Source organism: Anolis sagrei, chromosome X, assembly GCF_037176765.1.
Source record: "Anolis sagrei isolate rAnoSag1 chromosome X, rAnoSag1.mat, whole genome shotgun sequence".
Lineage (NCBI taxonomy): Eukaryota > Metazoa > Chordata > Lepidosauria > Squamata > Dactyloidae > Anolis > Anolis sagrei.
The window spans coordinates 68,096,931-68,114,227 of record NC_090034.1 but is presented as its reverse complement, the minus strand read 5'-3'; the positions used below and the strand labels follow the sequence as shown (position 1 = coordinate 68,114,227).

The window sequence follows — 17,297 nt, the reverse complement described above, 5'->3', positions numbered from 1 at the left end:
ACCCCACATTCAAGAGGAGCCCTCTTAGAGACTGACCCTTCCCTCTCCACATGTAGGCCCCACTTTTGAAGGAAGGAGGACAGCCATTTAAGGGCCATCTCCCTATTTCCAGCCACGGCAAGGTGGTAAATCAAAAGGTCCATGGCTAGGTGGTGAATCAAAACTGATGACATATGCAGATTGTCCCTGTCCTCTGCCCCACCTCCTTCACTTTGGCCCAGAGCAGCAGTTGTTGCTGGGGGGAGGGGTCCCAGCTGATGGCATATGCAGGAGACAAGATGGAACTGTCCCCGGCCCCCCCTCTCTTCACTCTGGCCCAGGGCGGCAGTTGGTGCTGGGGGGAGGGGTCCCCAGCTGATGGCATATGCAGGTGACAAGATGGAACTGTCCCCTGGCCCCCTCTCTTTTCACTCTGGCCCAGAGCTGCAGTTGGTGCTGGGGGGAGGGGTCCCCAGCTGATGACATATGCAGGAGACAAGATGGAACTGTCCCCTGGCCCCCTCTCTTTTCACTCTGGCCCAGAGCTGCAGTTGGTGCTGGGGGGAGGGGTCCCCAGCTGATGACATATGCAGGAGACAAGATGGAACTGTCGCCTGGCCCCCTCTCGCTTCACTCTGGCCCAGAGCGGCAGTTGGTGCTGCGGGGAGGGGCCCCCAGCTGATGGCATATGCAGGAGACAAGAGGGAACTGTCCCCGGCCCCCTCTCTCTTCACTCTGGCCCAGAGAGGCAGTTGGTGCTGGGGGAGAGGTCCCCCTCTGATGACATATGCAGGAGACAAGATGGAACTGTCCCCTGGCCCCCTCTCTCTTCACTCTGGCCCAGAGCGGCAGTTGGTGCTGGGGGGAGGGGTCCCCAGCTGATGGCATATGCAGGAGACAAGATGGAACTGTCCCCGGCCCCCTCTCTCTTCACTCTGGCCCAGAGCGGCAGTTGGTGCTGGGGAGAGGGGTCCCCAGCTGATGGCATATGCAGGAGACAAGATGGAACTGTCCCAGCCCCCCCCCCTCTTCACTCTGGCCCAGAGCAGCAGTTGGTGCTGGGGGGAGGGGTCCCCATCTGATGACATATGCAGGAGACAAGATGGAACTGTCCCCTGGCCCCCTCTATCTTCACTCTGGCCCAGAGCGGCAGTTGGTACTGGGGGGAGGGGTCCCCAGCTGATGGCATATGCAGGAGACAAGATGGAACTGTCCCCTGGCCCCCTCTCTCTTCACTCTGGCCCAGAGCGGCAGTTGGTACTGGGGGGAGGGGTCCCCAGCTGATGGCATATGCAGGAGACAAGATGGGACTGTCCCCTGTCCCCCCCTCTCTTCATCCTGGCCCCCTCTTTCTTCACTCTGCTGGGGAAATGTATTCCTGCCTTTTGTGGTGGGCCATTGAACTATTATTTTAGAGCAATGGTTGAAATTTGTTTTCATTGAGAGCCACATCAATCTTATGGTAACCTCCAAAGGGCGATTGAAGCAGTGGATGAAAAATCCCCTGAAAAACTATAATTTTTTACATAGTGCTCAGTGCTCTTTGGGTATTTTTAAAACCCAATTTGGGGTCTCAAATGTTATTGAACGACAACTCCCATCACTTTTGATGATCCACTATGTGGACTGGGTATAATGGGAATTGTAACCCAACACTATTTCTGGTTTTGAGGTTGGGGAAAGGTTAATGCCAGGCATCATATCCACAAGCGTGGTGTCTAAATCCAAACCTCACTCTCCTGACTAAAGTGAACAAACTGCACCCTTCCAGATGTTTTTTTTTTTTAAAAAAAAAAAAATTGGTTGTGTCAGGAGCAACTTGAGAAACTGTAAGTCGCTTCTGGTGTGTGAGAATTGGCCATCTGTAAGGACGTTGCCCAGGGGACGACCAGATGTTTGGATGTTTTATCATCCTTGTGGGAGGCTTCTCTCATGTCCCCACATGAGGAGCTGGAGCTGATAGTGAGCTCATCCGCGCTGTCTCTGGATTCGAACCTGTGACCTGTCGGTCTTCAGTCCTGCCGACACAGGGGTTTAACTCCTATTAGCTCCAGTCATGATGTCTAGTAATGAGGAATACAAAGGTTGGAGTCCAGCATCTTTAGAGAGTCACATAAAATGACATGTCAGGCCAGATTCATTTGATTGACACATGGGTTTTACAGCAATTCTTGCCAACTCAGAAGGGTGATAGGAGTTGTAATCAATGTCATCTGAAGGATGCCCGCTTAGGAAAAACCGTTTTTGAAAGTTCCAGGAGGATACAGTCCTCCATCCCTTATTTTGCTCTCTGCACCATGGATGTCAAATGTTATTTATTTCATGTGAGAGCATTTTTTTAAAAAAAAAATACATCTCTCTACTGCAGTGTTTTTCAACCTTCCTAATGCGGCAACCCCTATATACAGTTCCTCATGTTGTGATGACCCCCAATCATAACATTATTTCCATTGCTACTTCATAACTGTAATTTTGCTACTGTTATGAATTATAATGTAAATATCTGATATGCAGGATGTATTATCATTCAGTGGACCAAATTTGGCGTAAATACCCGATATTCCCAAATTTGAATACTGGTGGAGTTGAGGGTGATTGATTTTGTCACTTGAGAGTTGGAGTTGCTAGGATTTATAGTTCACCGACAATCAAAGAGTATTCTGAATTCCACCAATGATGGAATTGAACCAAACTTGGCAAGCAAAACTCCCATGACCAACAGAAAATACTGGGAGGGTTTGATTGGCATTGACCTTCAGTTTTGGAGTTGTAGTTCACCTACATCCAGGAGCCCCCGGTGGCACAGTGGGTTAAACCCCTGTGCCAGCAGGACTGAAGACCGACAGGTCACAGGTTCAAATCCGGGGAGAGGTGGATGAGCTCCCTCTATCAGCTCCAGCTCCTCATGCGGGGACATGTGAGAAGCCTCCCACAAGGATGATAAAAGCACCAATTCATCCGGGCGTCCCCTGGGCAACGTCCTTGCAGGCGGCCAATTCTCTCACACCAGAAGTGACTTGAGTTTCTCAAGTCGCTCCTGACACGACAAAAAAAAAAAACCCTACATCCAGAGAGCACTGTGGACTCAAACAGTGATGGATCTGGACCAAACTTGACACAAATACTCAATATGCTCAAATGTGAACACTGGTGGAGTTTGGGGAAAATAAACTTTGATGTTTGGGAGTTGCATTTGCTGGGATTTATAGTTCACCTATAATCAAAGAGCATTCTGAACCCCACCAACAATAGAAATGGGTCAAACTTCCCACACAGAATCCCCATGGACAACGGAATATACTGGGTTTTCCGATGGTCTTTGGCGAACCCTCTGACACCCCCGCAAGATCCCCCCAGGGATCCCAACACCGAGGTTGAGAAACGCTGCTCTACTGAGTTTATTTTATTTATTGTGTCATCAGCAACCAGACATTTGTATTACATTTTTAACAAAAACAAACAGACAAAACACAGAATTTGCAAGCTTGGTGGTTGATTAAATGTCCTTTGACCAGTAGCTGGCCACTTGGAGTGCCTCTGGTGTTGCCACAAGGAGGTCCTCCATTGTGCATGTAGCAGGGCTCAGGTTGCATTGCAGCAGGTGGTCAGTGGTTTGCTCCTCTCCGCACTCGCATGTCGTGGATTCCACTTTGTAGCCCCATTTCTTATGAATGGCTCTGCATCTGGTGGTGCCAGAGCGCAGTCTGTTCAGCGCCTTCCAAGTTGCCCAGTTTTCTGTGTGCCCAGGGGGGAGTCTCTCATTTGGTATCAGCCATTGATTGAGGTTCTGGGTTTGAGCCTGCCACTTTTGGACTCTCGCTTGCTGCCGTGTTCCAGCGAATGTCTCTGTAGATCTTAGAAAACTATTTCTTGATTTAAGTCATTGACGTGCTGGCTGATACCCAAACAAGGGATGGGCTGGAGATGTCACTGCCTTGGTCCCTTCACTATTGGCTGCTACTTCCCGGTGGATGTCAGGTGGTGCGTTACCGGCTAGACAGTGTAATTTCTCCAGTGGTGTAGGGTGCAGACACCCCGTGATAATGTGGCATGTCTCATTAAGAGCCACATCCACTGTTTTAGCGTGGTGAGATGTGTTCCACACCGGGCATACATACTCAGCAGCAGAGTAGCATAGCGCAAGGGCAGATGTCTTCACTGTGTCTGGTTGTGATCACCAGGTTGTGCCAGTCAGCTTTCGTATGATATTGTTTCTAGCACCCACTTTTTGCTTCATGTTCAGGCAGTGCTTCTTGTAGGTCAGAGCACGGTCCAGAGTGACTCCCAGGTATTTGGGTGTGCTGCAATGCTCCAGTGGGATTCCTTCCCAGGTGATCCTCAGAGCTCGGGATGCTTGTCTGTTCTTAAGGTGAAAGGCACATGTCTGTGTTTTAGATGGATTAGGAATCAGCTGGTTTTCCCTGTAATAGGCAGTAAGAGCACCTAGAGCTTCGGAGAGCTTCTGTTCAACCATCTCAAAGCTCCCTGCTTAAGCAGTAATGGCACGATCATCAGCATAGATGAAACTCTCTGTCCCTTCTGGCAGTGGCTGGTCATTTGTGTAAATGTTGAACATTGATGGAGTGAGAACGCTCCTCTGAGGTAGGCTGTTCTTCTGTTTCCGCCATCTGCTTCTCTGGTCTTGGAACTCAACAAAAAAGCTCCTGTTTTGTAGCGGGTTTCCTATGAGGGGGGTGAGGTGGTAGTCCTTTGTGATATTATACATTTTTCTCAGGAGGAGGCGGTGGTTCACAGTATCATAAGCCACTGACGGGTCTATGAAGACAGCTCCTGTGATCTGCTGCCTTTCAAAGCCATCTTCTATGTGCTGAGTCAGGTTCAGCACTTGCGATGTGCAGCTTTTGCCTTTCCTGAAGCCAGCTTGCTTTGGAATCAGACATGGGTCTATTTTTTCCATAATTCTATGCAAAATAAGTCTCTCCAGAACTTTGTAGAGGTGGCACAACAGGGAGATTGGTCTATAGCTTTTTGGATCATTACGGTCTTTGCCTGGCTTCAAGATAGCGATGACTCTTGCTTTCCTCCAGATTTTGGGGATCTGACAGGATCTACTGAGCTGAGATTACACCTTTACATTTCATAGGGGACATCAGACACTAACAAGATGCAAGACTTGGTAGAATTAATGCAGTTTGACACTACTTTAACAGCCATGGCTCAATGCTATGGAATCCTGGATGTTGCAGTTTGGTGGGCTACCATCTCTCTTTGGTAGAGAAAGCTAAAGACCTTGTAAATGACAACTCCCTTGCTACTTCAAGTGGTGTCAAACTGCCTTAATTCTACAATATAGATGCTCCATTTGTTTCCCAGTATTCCTCTATCAGAAGGCCCACTGCAGGACCCTGGGTTTCTGTAGTACAAAAAAAGGACTTCCTTTAACCACAGATCCCAGTAAAAATCCTTGTGCCTTTGCTAGGGATTCTGAAGTTGCCAAAGAGTTTATCTTCTCTGGCTTGGATCCAGACATTTAAAATAAAGCTGTTTGCCTCATCTCACACAACTAACATCGCCATTACAAAAAATGTTCTGTTAGAACATCTCAATTCTGGAAACATAAAATAGAATGCATAACTATAATTCTCTTCCGTGCAGGGAATCTGGGAGTTGTAGAAAAGTTTTTACAACCTCTCCACCCAATGGTGAAGGCATGATAAGAAAGCTTCCAGAAAAGAAAATGCAAATGGAATTGGGAAGTTCTTGCTTGAAAACGCCAGGTGGAATCAAAGCTGTAGGTATAAAACATGATGTGATAGCTACATGCTGCGAAGAAAGCCTCCATGTTTCAGAAGGGCAAGGCATCTGGCCTTGGATAAGGCATAGGACACAAGGGTAGCCATCTCTATGCAGTTGGGTGCCATCTCCGTCCTGTTTCTAATCTGCCATTCTTAGGCAAGGTGATAGAGCGGGCTGTACTGGGACAATTGCAGCAATTCCTGGATGACACAGCTGGCCTGGACCCTTTCCAGTCAGGTTTTCGCCCGGGTCATGGGACGGAGACAGTCCTGGTTGCCATTACGGATGAACTCCGTCGCCAGTCTGACAACGGTGGATCCGCACTACTGGTACTTCTCGACCTTAGTCGACACAGTCGACTACGATCTAATGATTCACCGTCTTGCCATGTCTGGAGTTCATGGTCAGGCCCTCAATTGGTTCAACTAATTTCGCCGGAACCGGAGTCAATGCGTGGAGTACATGGATCAAGTTTCCGATAGATCCCCCCTCCTATGTGGGGTCCCCCAAGGTGCAATTCTCTCTCCTCTTCTCTTCAACATCTACATTAGACCCCTTGCTAGTTTGGCTTGGAGTTTCGGCCTGGACTGCTACCAATATGCAGATGATACCCAACTTCTTCTGCGTCTGGAGCCTGGAGCAACGTCAATTCCAGACAATTTCACCCTATGTCTGGAAGCTCTGTCAAACTGGCTACGTGCTAGCAGACTGAAGGTGAACCCGGCGAAGACTGAGGTTCTCTGGCATGGCCGCCCGGCAGGTCTGACTCCTCCATTACCCACCTTCGATGGTGCCACCCTATCTCCATCGACCACTGTTAAGAGCTTAGGTGTCATCCTGGATTCACAGCTGACAATGGAAGCTCAGGTCGCTGCTGCCAGCAAACAGGCCTTTTTCCATCTATGACAAGCGAGGCAACTGGCACCCTACCTATCTGATGAGGCTCTGGCAACTGTTATCCATGCCATGGTCACGTCTAGGCTGGACTATTGTAACGCCCTGTATGTGGGCCTTCCGATGTCTACAACCCGAAAGCTTCGTATTGTTCAGAATGCGGCAGCCAGGTTACTCACAAGAACGCCCATGAAATGCCATATAACGCCAGTGCTGCAACATTTACATTGGCTTCCAACTGAGTACCGTGGCCTGTATAAGATGCTAGTTCTGACCTTTAAAACTCTTTACGGCCAGGGTCCATCGTACCTTAGGGACCGCCTCTCCTTCTCCCATCATCGGAGGTCGCAACGACCAGCCCAACGTGATTTACTCCATATACCGGGTCCTAGAGAAGTGCACTTGGAAAGGACCAGACGCAGGGCTTTTCCTATTTCTGCCCCTGCCTTGTGGAATTCCTTGCCACCCTACATGAGAGCCATGCGTGACTTAGGACCTTTTACTCTCGCACTGAAGACCTGGCTTTTTACTAGAGCATTCGATCTCTGTTGATTTTTAATTTTTGAATGTATGTATTTTATCTTTTGCAATTTAGCTGTAAATCGCCTGGAGCATTCTCGGATGGAGGGCGATTAATTTTATTATTAAATGATGATGATGATGATGATGATGATGATGATGATGATGATGATGATCTCTATGCAGATGACATGCAACTCTACTGCTCTTCTTCCACCTCATTCCAAGGAAGCTCCCCGGATCCTGAATAAGTGTCTGACAGCTGTGATGGACTGGATGAGGGCCAACAAAATGAGACTTAATCCAGACAAGACAGAGGTCCTCCTGGTGAGTTGAGATGCTAATCGGGGTATAGGGTGGCAACCTGTCCTCAGTGGGGTTACACTCTCCTTAAGGACACAGGTCCACAATGTGGGGTTTCTCCTGGACTCATCACTGGCGCTTGAGGCTCAGGTGTTGGTGGTGCCTGGGAGGGCCTTCACACAGTTAAAACTTGTGCACCAGCTGCAATTGTATCTCAAAAAGCCTTGCTTGGCCACGGCAGTCCACGTCTTAGTTACATGCAGAATGGACTACAGTAATGCATTTTAACTACCTTTAAAGATGGTTCAGAAACTACAAAGTGCAAAGGTCGGCTGCCAGATTACTAAGTGGAGCTAGCTACAGGGAACATACCACATCCTCGCGGAAACAGTTCCACTGGCTTCCGAAAAGTTTCCAGGCTCAATTCAAGGTGCAGGTTATTACCTATAAAGCCCTATACATTTCAGGTCCAACCTATCTTCGAGACCACATCTCTCTCTATGAACGGGCGTGGGCTCTGAGATTGACAAGAGAGGGCCTCCTTTTAGTCCCACCACCATCTCCAAGCGTGTTTGGTGTGGACAAGAGAGAGGGCCTTCTTAGTGATGCCCCCCCCCAGCTCTGGAATACCCCCCTCCCAAAAAAGATTAAATCAGACCCGACCCTTCAATCCTTCTGTTCCAACCTGAAAACATGGATGTTCAAATGGGCTTTTGACCTCAAGTAGGTCCATATGAAGTTGACACTTGGCATTTTGTGAATTGATAGCAGTTAGTTTTATCTACTGTTGTTTTTAAAATTGTATTATTTTGATTTTATGCTATATGCTATATGCATTTGGCAGGGATTGTTGTTATAATTTTATGTGACCTGTTTTATACTTATGTACATTTTAACCTGATGTATGCCATATATGCACTCTGGAGTGCCTTTGTAAGCTGCCCCGAGTCCCTTTGGGAAGATGGTGGTGGGATATAAATAAAGTTCTGTTGTTGTTGTTGTTGTTGTTGTTGTTGTTGTTGCCATCATACATGCATTGCAATTGGACAAACTTCATGCATTGCCTGTGAATGTGCACGTGTGCATTCAATTGCACATTGGGTTGGGCACACATTATAATTCCATAGCAAGGTGGTATTGTGCAACTACCAAGTAACTGCAAGGACTGAGTTACATTCTCTCTTCTTGATCTTGCCCAAAATCTACAAATCCAGGTGTACAGAAGTGTTTATGATATTATGCTTAAAACGGTATTTATGTTTTACATTGGTTGCCTATGGCAGGAGCGGCCTAGCTGTGAGAGAGGTGTTGCCATGGAAACAAGGCAGAAGAGGAGGTGGGAGGAGCTTAGAGAGAAAAAGGTTTAGAAAGTGACAGTTAAGTTCAGTCAGGAGGAAGAGACCCTGAGAGAGTAGCAGAGTCAGATAGGGACTCTGAGAGAGTAGCAGAGTCAGGGAAGAGACTCTGAGGAGTGAAGAAGTGTAGAGTTAGTTTTTAGTGTTCGTGAATATTTCTTCAGCTAGGGAGCTGAAGGGAAAACCTTGTTAGATTTCTTTAGTTAGAAAGAACTAACAGAGGCTTTTTAGGATCGCCAGTCGGTGGAAGACTGGAGATCAGTGATTTGATCCAGTATAGATCAAACAGTGAGAATATTCACAGCAGGGAACACTGAATAATAAAGCGCTTCACTACAGCAAGAGTTTATAAGTTGTAACATCAAAAGTCTGAATTGTATCGCAACCAAGTCATATTGTAACCATCAAGTATATGCCAAGCTTAACATCTTCATATTGTAACCATCAAGTATATGCCAAGCTTAACATCTTCATTATTGCAACCATTCGCTTTGTTTAAAAATAAACTTGTTCTCTTTGGTTTTTAAAACTGCCTCATCTCCATTAATTTTACGTTCGGTGCATCCACTCTACCAAAATTACTTCACAACACAAACAGAGACTTAAATACCAGAGTCTCTTTACACTTTGGTGGCAGTTTAATTAGCATTGTCGGAGGTTCTTTACACCAGGGTATTTATTTATTTGTCATGTCAGGGCAACCAGTCAATTGTATTACATTTCTAACAGAACAAAACAAACAAACAAACAGACAAAACACAATACTTGCAAGTTTGGTAGTTGATTAAATGTCCTTTGACCAGTATCTGGCCACTTGGAGTGCTTCTGGTGTTGCTGCAAGAAGGTCCTCCACTGTGCATGTGGCAGGGCTCAGGGTGCATTGCAGCAGGTGGTCAGTGGTTTGCTCTTCTCCACACTCGCACTTTGTGGCCCCATTTCTTGAGGTTGGCTCTGCATCTCGTGGTGCCAGAGTGCAGTCTGTTCAGTGCCTTCCAAGTCCCCCAATGTGTGGGGAGTCTCTCATTTGGTATCAGCCATTGTTCTGGGTTTGAGCCTGCCACTTTTGGACTCTCACTTGCTGAGGTGTTCCAGCGAGTGTCTCTGTAGATCTTAGAAAACTATTTCTAGATTTAAGTCGTTGACGTGCTGGCTGATACCCAAACAGGGGGTGAGCTGGAGATGTCTCTGCCTTGGTCCTTTCACTATTGGCTGCTACTTCCCGGCGGATGTCAGGTGCATCTACATTGTGGAATTTGACACTATTCTATGGCTCAATGCTATGCAATCATGGGGGTTGTGGTTTTATACTGTCTTTATCCCTTTCTGCCAAAGAGTACTGGTGCTCCACTAAACTACTAATCCCAAGATGCCATAGCATTGAGCCATTGCAGTCAAGTGGTCTCAAATGCAACCCTAGTTTAATTCTCTCTCCTAGCATAGTTTCTGCAAGACAGATTTTTTATTGAAACAGTCAAGAAAAAAAAATGAAATATTTGGTCAGGAACCCTACCTGATGATGGAGAGAAAATGGGGTGTGACACAACCCCAAATTTGGGGGTGAAACAAAGGGTGAGATAGAATATTCTTAGCCAGCTTCCACTGACGCATAAGATTAAATCCCATTAAAGAAAATGACAAGGATGTTATCTTGTCATTTTATATTTTTTTGACCTCAGAAGCTGATGCATTCCTTGCGGACACCTTCAGTGCATTACAGCCCTCCAAGAAAGGGCATGGGTTGCTTCCCTCCTCCTCACCTCATCCCTCTGTCGACACAAACAGATTTTAGATCTCAGCCCACACTTGCCTGCCAAAGGATGGAAGGTGTCTTTTCAATTTGTCATCTCCGGTAACATTTGGGACCAAGATTATACCTTGTGCCCTTTCAGCTTGATCTGGCGGCCTTTAATTATTTTAACATATTGACTTATGCAAATGTGCTGCTCCGAGTCCAATTTGAAATGGCACTGGAATCTTTTGAACAAACAACAAAGATTTGCTATTCTCAACTTGGGGCATTTTGTGTGACTTTTATTTTTTTTCTCTGCCCCCAACCACAAAAGGATGAGAATTTAGAGCGCTTCTGTTCCTTTTTGGTTTTTGGTTTTGTTTTTTGTTTTTTGTTTTTTGTTTTTTGTATCAGTGTTGATGTTTCACTATGTTAAAGTTGCAAGAGGCTGTCATTTAATTGTCAAGCTGTTTTCCACCTTTCTTTGTCTTTGGCTCTTTCCAGGTGAGATTAAGGAACAATGATTTAACTAGACCACGAATCCTACAGCCCAGGCCTGTAGCCAGGATTTCGATTTGGGGGGGGGGGGGGCGGCTGAGTTTGTTTCGGGGGGGGGGGGCTAAGTCTGAGTGAAAGAAGGTCTGCCCTAGCAAACCTTTTGTATCGTTACCCCAATACCCCCATGCATATGGGATATATTGAGTATGGTGATCAGATCATGATATGAATAAACAAAACAGTTTAAATAATGCACCAGTGAGGCCTTTTCGCGAACCACCATCAGAATTTCGGGGGGGGGGGGGGAAGGGGCTGAAGCCCCTTGAGCCCCCCCTCCCCCCCCCCCCCCCCCCCGGCTACATGCCTGCTACAGCCCTCCAGCTATTGCTGAGTTGGGTTGTTGTAGGTTTTTCCGGGCTATATGGCAATGCTCTAGAGGCATTTTCTCCTGACGTTTCACCTGCATCTATGGCAAGCATCCTCAGAGGTAGTGAGGTCTGTTGGAAGTAGGAAAATGGGTTTATATATCTGTGGAATGACCAGGGTGGGACAAAGGACTTTTGTCTGCTGGAGCTAGGTGTGAATGGGTAGTTGTAGGTTTTTCCAGGCTATACGGCCATGTTCTGGAGGCAATTTTTCTCCTGACGTTTCGCCTGCATCTATGGCAAGCATCCTCAGAGGTAGTGAGGTCTGTTGGAAGTAGGAAAAATGGGTTTATATATCTGTGGAATGACCAGGGTGAGACAAAGGACTTTTGTCTGCTGAAGCTAGGTGTGAATGTTTCAGCTGATCACCTTGATTAGCATTCAATGGCTTGGAAGTGCCTGGGGGGAATCTTTTGTTGACAGTGATTTTATGTGCCTGTTTGTTTCCCCTCTGTTGTTTTGCTGTTGTAATTTTTCTAGATGTCCTTTTCTAGATGTCAAGGTCATCCGCAAACCAGATCAACAATTGGGTCACACCGTTTACAGAAAACCCACACACACGGATAGATATCTACATAAAAACTCCAACCATCACCCAAGTCAAAAAAGAAGCATTAAAGCCTTGGCAGACCGTGCAAAAAGAATCTGCGAACCCCACCTCCTCCAAGATGAACTGAACCACCTAAACTGGGCTCTACAGGCCAATGGATACTCCACCTCAGACATCAGAAGAGCTGCAACACCGAGAACAAGCCACGAGAGTAAAGATGAAGATCCACCCAGAGGAAAAGTGTTCTTGCCATACATCAAGGGAACCACTGACCGCATAGGGAAGCTGATGAGGAAACACAACATACAAACCACTTACAGACCCACCAAGAAAATCCAACAAATGCTACGTTCAGCAAAGGACAAGAGGGATCCTCTCACCTCTGCAGGAGTCTACCATGTACCATGCAGCTGTGGACAAGTCTACATAAGGACCACCAAACACAGCATTGCCCAAACACGCATCAAGGAACAGGAAAGGCTCTGCAGACTACTTCAACCAGAGAAGTGAGCCATAGCAGAGCACCTGATGAACCAACCTGGACACAGCATATTATTCGAGAACACAGAAGTGCTGGACCACTCTCACAACCACCATGTCAGACTACACAGAGAAGCTATTGAAATCCACAGGCATTTGGACAATTTCAACAGAAAGGAAGAAACCATGAAAATGAACAAAATCTCGCTACCAGTATTAAAAAAACTCAAAAATTACAACAGCAAAACAACAGAGGGGAAACAAACAGGCACATCTTAACACCTGTCAACAAAAGATTCCCCCCAGGCACTTCCAAGCCATTGAATGCTAATCAAGGTGATCAGCTGAAACATTCACACCTAGCCCCAGCAGACAAAAGTCCTTTGTCTCACCCTGGTCATTCCACGGATATATAAACCCATTTTTCCTACTTCCAACAGACCTCACTACCTCTGAGGATGCTTGCCATAGATGCAGGCGAAACGTCAGGAGAAAGATTGCCTCCAGAACATGGCCATATAGTCCAGAAAAACCTACAACAACCCAGTGATTCCGGCCATGAAAGCCTTCGACAATACTAGGTGTGAATGTTGCTTGAGCGGTGATGGCACGATCATCAGCATAGATGAAACTCTGTCCCTTCTGGCAGTGGATGGTCATTTGTGTAGCTGTTGAACAAGAATTTTGACATTATGAAGGTTTTGGAACTGTGCGTTGACAGGCTGCAGGGAAGCAGGTCCTGGCCTAAGCAGCTGCTTCTCCAAGGAGGGAGAAAAGGATGTGATAATATTTGGATTCATGAGGATGGATGCATGTACATGTGGTGTGAATGTTGAGTAAAAATTTAATTCTTCTTTGCTTGTTAGCCAATATAACTGTAGGTTGTTTGTGAATTCAATGTAGTTGCGTAGAATCTGTATGTCCAATGTCATTCTTTGTGTAAAAGTATAAAAGTTCTGTAAAAGTTCTGATATATCCTCTCTCATACTGGAAATTACAATAAAAAGCTTTAAAGTTATTGAAAAGTTATTCATGACACACATACACACATCCTACAATACACACAGATTTGTGTGCTATACTTGATGCTACTCAAACCCATTATTTACATTTTCAGGGCTTACATTTTCAACTAGAATGCAAAACAGCACACATCTTGTATCAATATATCAATAAATAGATGTATTTAGTATTCTAGCCTTCAAGTTAATATTGTCATGGAATCTAGATGGATGAAGATGATCTTTTTTGATCAGAAGTGACTTGAAGGCAACCATTCTCCAACAGTAATTAAGTGGGATGGAGCCAGAGGAATGAGTTATCTTTAGGGTGAAAATATTTTTGATTAATTGATTGATTGATTGACCTATCTCCCAATATGTGGAGTCCGGACCACTAAAAAGAGGCAGTGGTCTCTCCTTTGCTGAAGAAACCAGATTTAGATCCCTCAGTTCCCTCCAGTTACCGCCCAGTTTCAAATCTCTCATTCCTGGGCAAGGTGATTGAGAGGGCAGCAGCGGAGCAGTTGCAGCAATTCCTAGGCGACACAGCCGGACTAGATCCCTTCCAATCCGGCTTCCGTGTGGGGCATGGGACAGAGACTATGCTGGTCTCCATCACGGATCACCTTCGATGCCAGCTTGACCAGGGCGGGTCAGCGCTGCTTGTGCTATTGGATCTCACAGCAGCATTTGACACAGTCGACCACAATCTCTTGACCCACCGCCTTGCTGTTGCTGGAATCAGGGGGACAGCTTTAAACTGGCTGTCCTCCTTTCTTCACAACCATGGACAGCGAGTGGAGAGGGGAGGCCTGGTCTCTGAGAGGTCCCCTCTATCTTGTGGGGTTCCTCAGGGGGGCATTCTCTCCCCTCTGTTGTTTAACATCTATATGCGACCACTTGCTCAGCTGGTTCGAGGTTTTGGGCTTGAGTGTTATCAGTATGCCGATGACACTCAGCTGGTGCTGAAGATGGAAGGCCGACCGAACTCTGTACCTGATTATTTCCATCAGTGCCTCGAGGCCGTTACTGGATGGCTGCGTGCCAGCAGGTTGAGGGTGAATCCAGCAAAGACGGAGATCCTATGGCTGGGTGGACCAGGCAGGGGGGACATCCATCTGCCCACCCTGGATGGCGAGGCGTTACGCCCGTCATCATTGGTAAAGAGTCTGGGAGTCCTTTTGGACCCTCTGCTGACAATGGAGGCCCAGGTATCCGCCGTGAGCAGAACTGCCTTCTTTCACCTGTGGCAGGCTAGGCGGCTGGCCCCCTACCTGTCCAGGGACGACCTAGCTACGGTGATCCAGGCCACAGTCATCTCAAGACTGGACTACTGTAATGCCCTCTACATTGGCCTCCCTCTGTCGGTGATTCGGAAGCTCAAGTTGGTACAAAACGCAGCTGCTCGGCTTCTTGCGGGAATTCCGATGAGATGCCACATAACACCAATCTTACTACAGCTGCATTGGTTACCAATTGAGCACTGGATCACTTTCAAAGTGATGGTACTCACCTTTAAGGCCTTGCATGGTCTGGGGCCAATGTATCTGAAGGATCGTCTCACCCCCTACCAACCCCAGAGATCCCTCCGTTCTGAGGACCAAGATCTATTGGAAGTCCCCAGTGTCAAGACCTTGCGTTTAAGGGCAACCAGACGCAGAGCCTTCACAGCAGTGGCACCATCACTCTGGAATGCTCTGCCACCCGAAGTTCGTGCCCTGCGGGACTTACCAGCTTTCCGCAGGGCATGTAAGACATACCTGTTCCGACAGGCTTTTAATGTTTGATACTGTTGTTTTTAAATTGTTTTAAATTGCTTTTAAACTTTGTTAGATTTTAGCTATTCTTGTAAGCCGCTCCGAGCCCCAGGGGAGTGGCGACATATAAGTTTAAATAATAAATAAATAAATAAATAAATAAAGGTTAAAGTAACGAAACTACAGCCTCTGCTTTCTTATGGATCCATCTTCTCCATTGCCAACCATTCAGGTATACTTTTTGCATGTTCAAAATACTCAAAAACAAACAAGATTAAAAGCATTGCACTCACTCCTTTTGGGAGCTGCTGCTGGTACTACTGTTATCCTCTTGGAGGGCCTCAGAAGATGGAATGGGGTGGCAGCTCACTTGGAGAAGTGGTGATGAGGACCTGGGTTGGAGTTCCTCCGGGAGACCTTGGACTCTTTTCCAGATCTCATGGCAAGCTTTATCCAAACTGTCCTGAGGCGTATTGTGATGGATCCAAATGTGTCTTGGGAAAGGGCCTAATGGAAAACTGCCCTTGGGGTTGGTTGTTGAACACTGAAGGCTGCTCCTACTTGACAGCATCGTATCTTGCCCACTAATGGCTAGAATGAAAATTGAATAAACAAACAGGAAGGGTGTCCACACACCTTCCTGAGATACTTATGTTGCTTGCCTTATTTTCTTTCTTTTTTTAAAAAAAGATGGTACAGAATGGAGCATATGGAAACAAACTCTGGTAGCTAAGTAACCATAGAACCCTTGCGACATGGTAACTTAACTGACATAAAGAATAAAAACTGTAATAGATCATCAAACTTCAACAGCAGTAGACGGAAGGGGAGACTTTGCTTGCTCTGAAGGACACTGAGGGAGAAAGATCTTGCTCTCCTTCCTCCAACTGGCATATCTGGAACACATCACCTGGAAAGATATTTTTTTTGTCATGTCAGGAGCGACTTGAGAAACTGCAAGTCACTTCTGGTGTGAAAGAATTGGCTGTCTGCAAGGACGTTGCCTAGGTGATGCCTGGAATTTTTTTAATGTTTTTTACCATCCTTGTGGGAGGCTTCTCTCATGTCCCCACATGAGGAGCTGGAGTTGACAGAGGGAGCTCATCCGCACTCTCCCCGGATTCGAACCTGCGGCCTGTTGGTCTTCAGTCCTGCCAGCACAGGGGTTTAACCCACTGTACCACCTAGGGCTCCTATACATGGAAAGGTGTTGCCATCAGAAGCATTTCTTTCTTTCTTTCTTTCTTTCTTTCTTTCTTTCTTTCTTTCTTTCTTGGCTCTTGTGTATATAAAAATACAGAGTTTTTAAGTCAAGAATATCCTATGCTCCAAAATCTATGATCAAAACCTGAAACCAAAGGACCGTCTCTGGTCTGGTTAGAAGAAGAGAAAGTTGGGTGGTGCCTCCAACATAGGGAGTTGGGTGTGCTTCACTTGGACAAGAGAAAATGGAGAGATGATAGGAAAGCAATCTTTAAGTATCCAATGGGATGTCATGTAGAAGATGGAGTGAGCTTGTTTTTCTGCCTCTTTGGTGCCTAGAACATGAACCAATACATTGAAAATAAAAGAAAGGAAGTTGAGAAACATTGAGAATGTCTTGATTGGAAGAGCTGTCTGATAGTGGAGATCCTAGGACACGGGGTGTTTCTGGCCTCACAACTCTGTATGTTTATACACACAAGAGTTAGCAAAAAGGAAAAGAATGTTTCTGATGGCAATGTGATGTGTTCCAGATGTATCAGCTTGAGAAAAGGAGGACAAGGTCTTTGTTGTTCAGCATTCTTGACAGTGGTAGACTCTCCATCTTTGGAGGTCTTAATACAGAGGTGGAATGGGCATCTTTGAGGAATGCTATAGTTGTCCATTTCTACCTCACAAAGGGTTGAACTACATCAACGTTTCTCAACCTGGGGGTTTGGGAACCAGGGAGGGGGATCGTGGGGGTGGGGGGTGAGAGGGGTCACTAAAGATCATCAGAAAACAAAGTATTTTCTGTTAGTCATGGAGATTCTGTGTGGGAAATTTGGCCCAGTTCTATCATTGGTGG

The 17,297-nt window shown here is 46.3% G+C and overlaps 1 protein-coding gene across 1 annotated transcript in view; it reads right to left on the bottom strand.

Annotated features, from left to right (window-relative positions):
• CXH1orf94 (chromosome X C1orf94 homolog) overlaps positions 1-15,818 on the bottom strand; it is a 66,073-nt gene extending 50,255 nt beyond the window's left edge. Inside the window, exon 1 of the mRNA XM_060784596.2 lies at positions 15,541-15,818. Within this exon, the coding sequence (XP_060640579.2) occupies positions 15,541-15,818 (278 nt within the window). The remainder of the gene's footprint in view (positions 1-15,540) is intronic.
• Between the last annotated feature and the right edge of the window lie 1,479 nt (positions 15,819-17,297).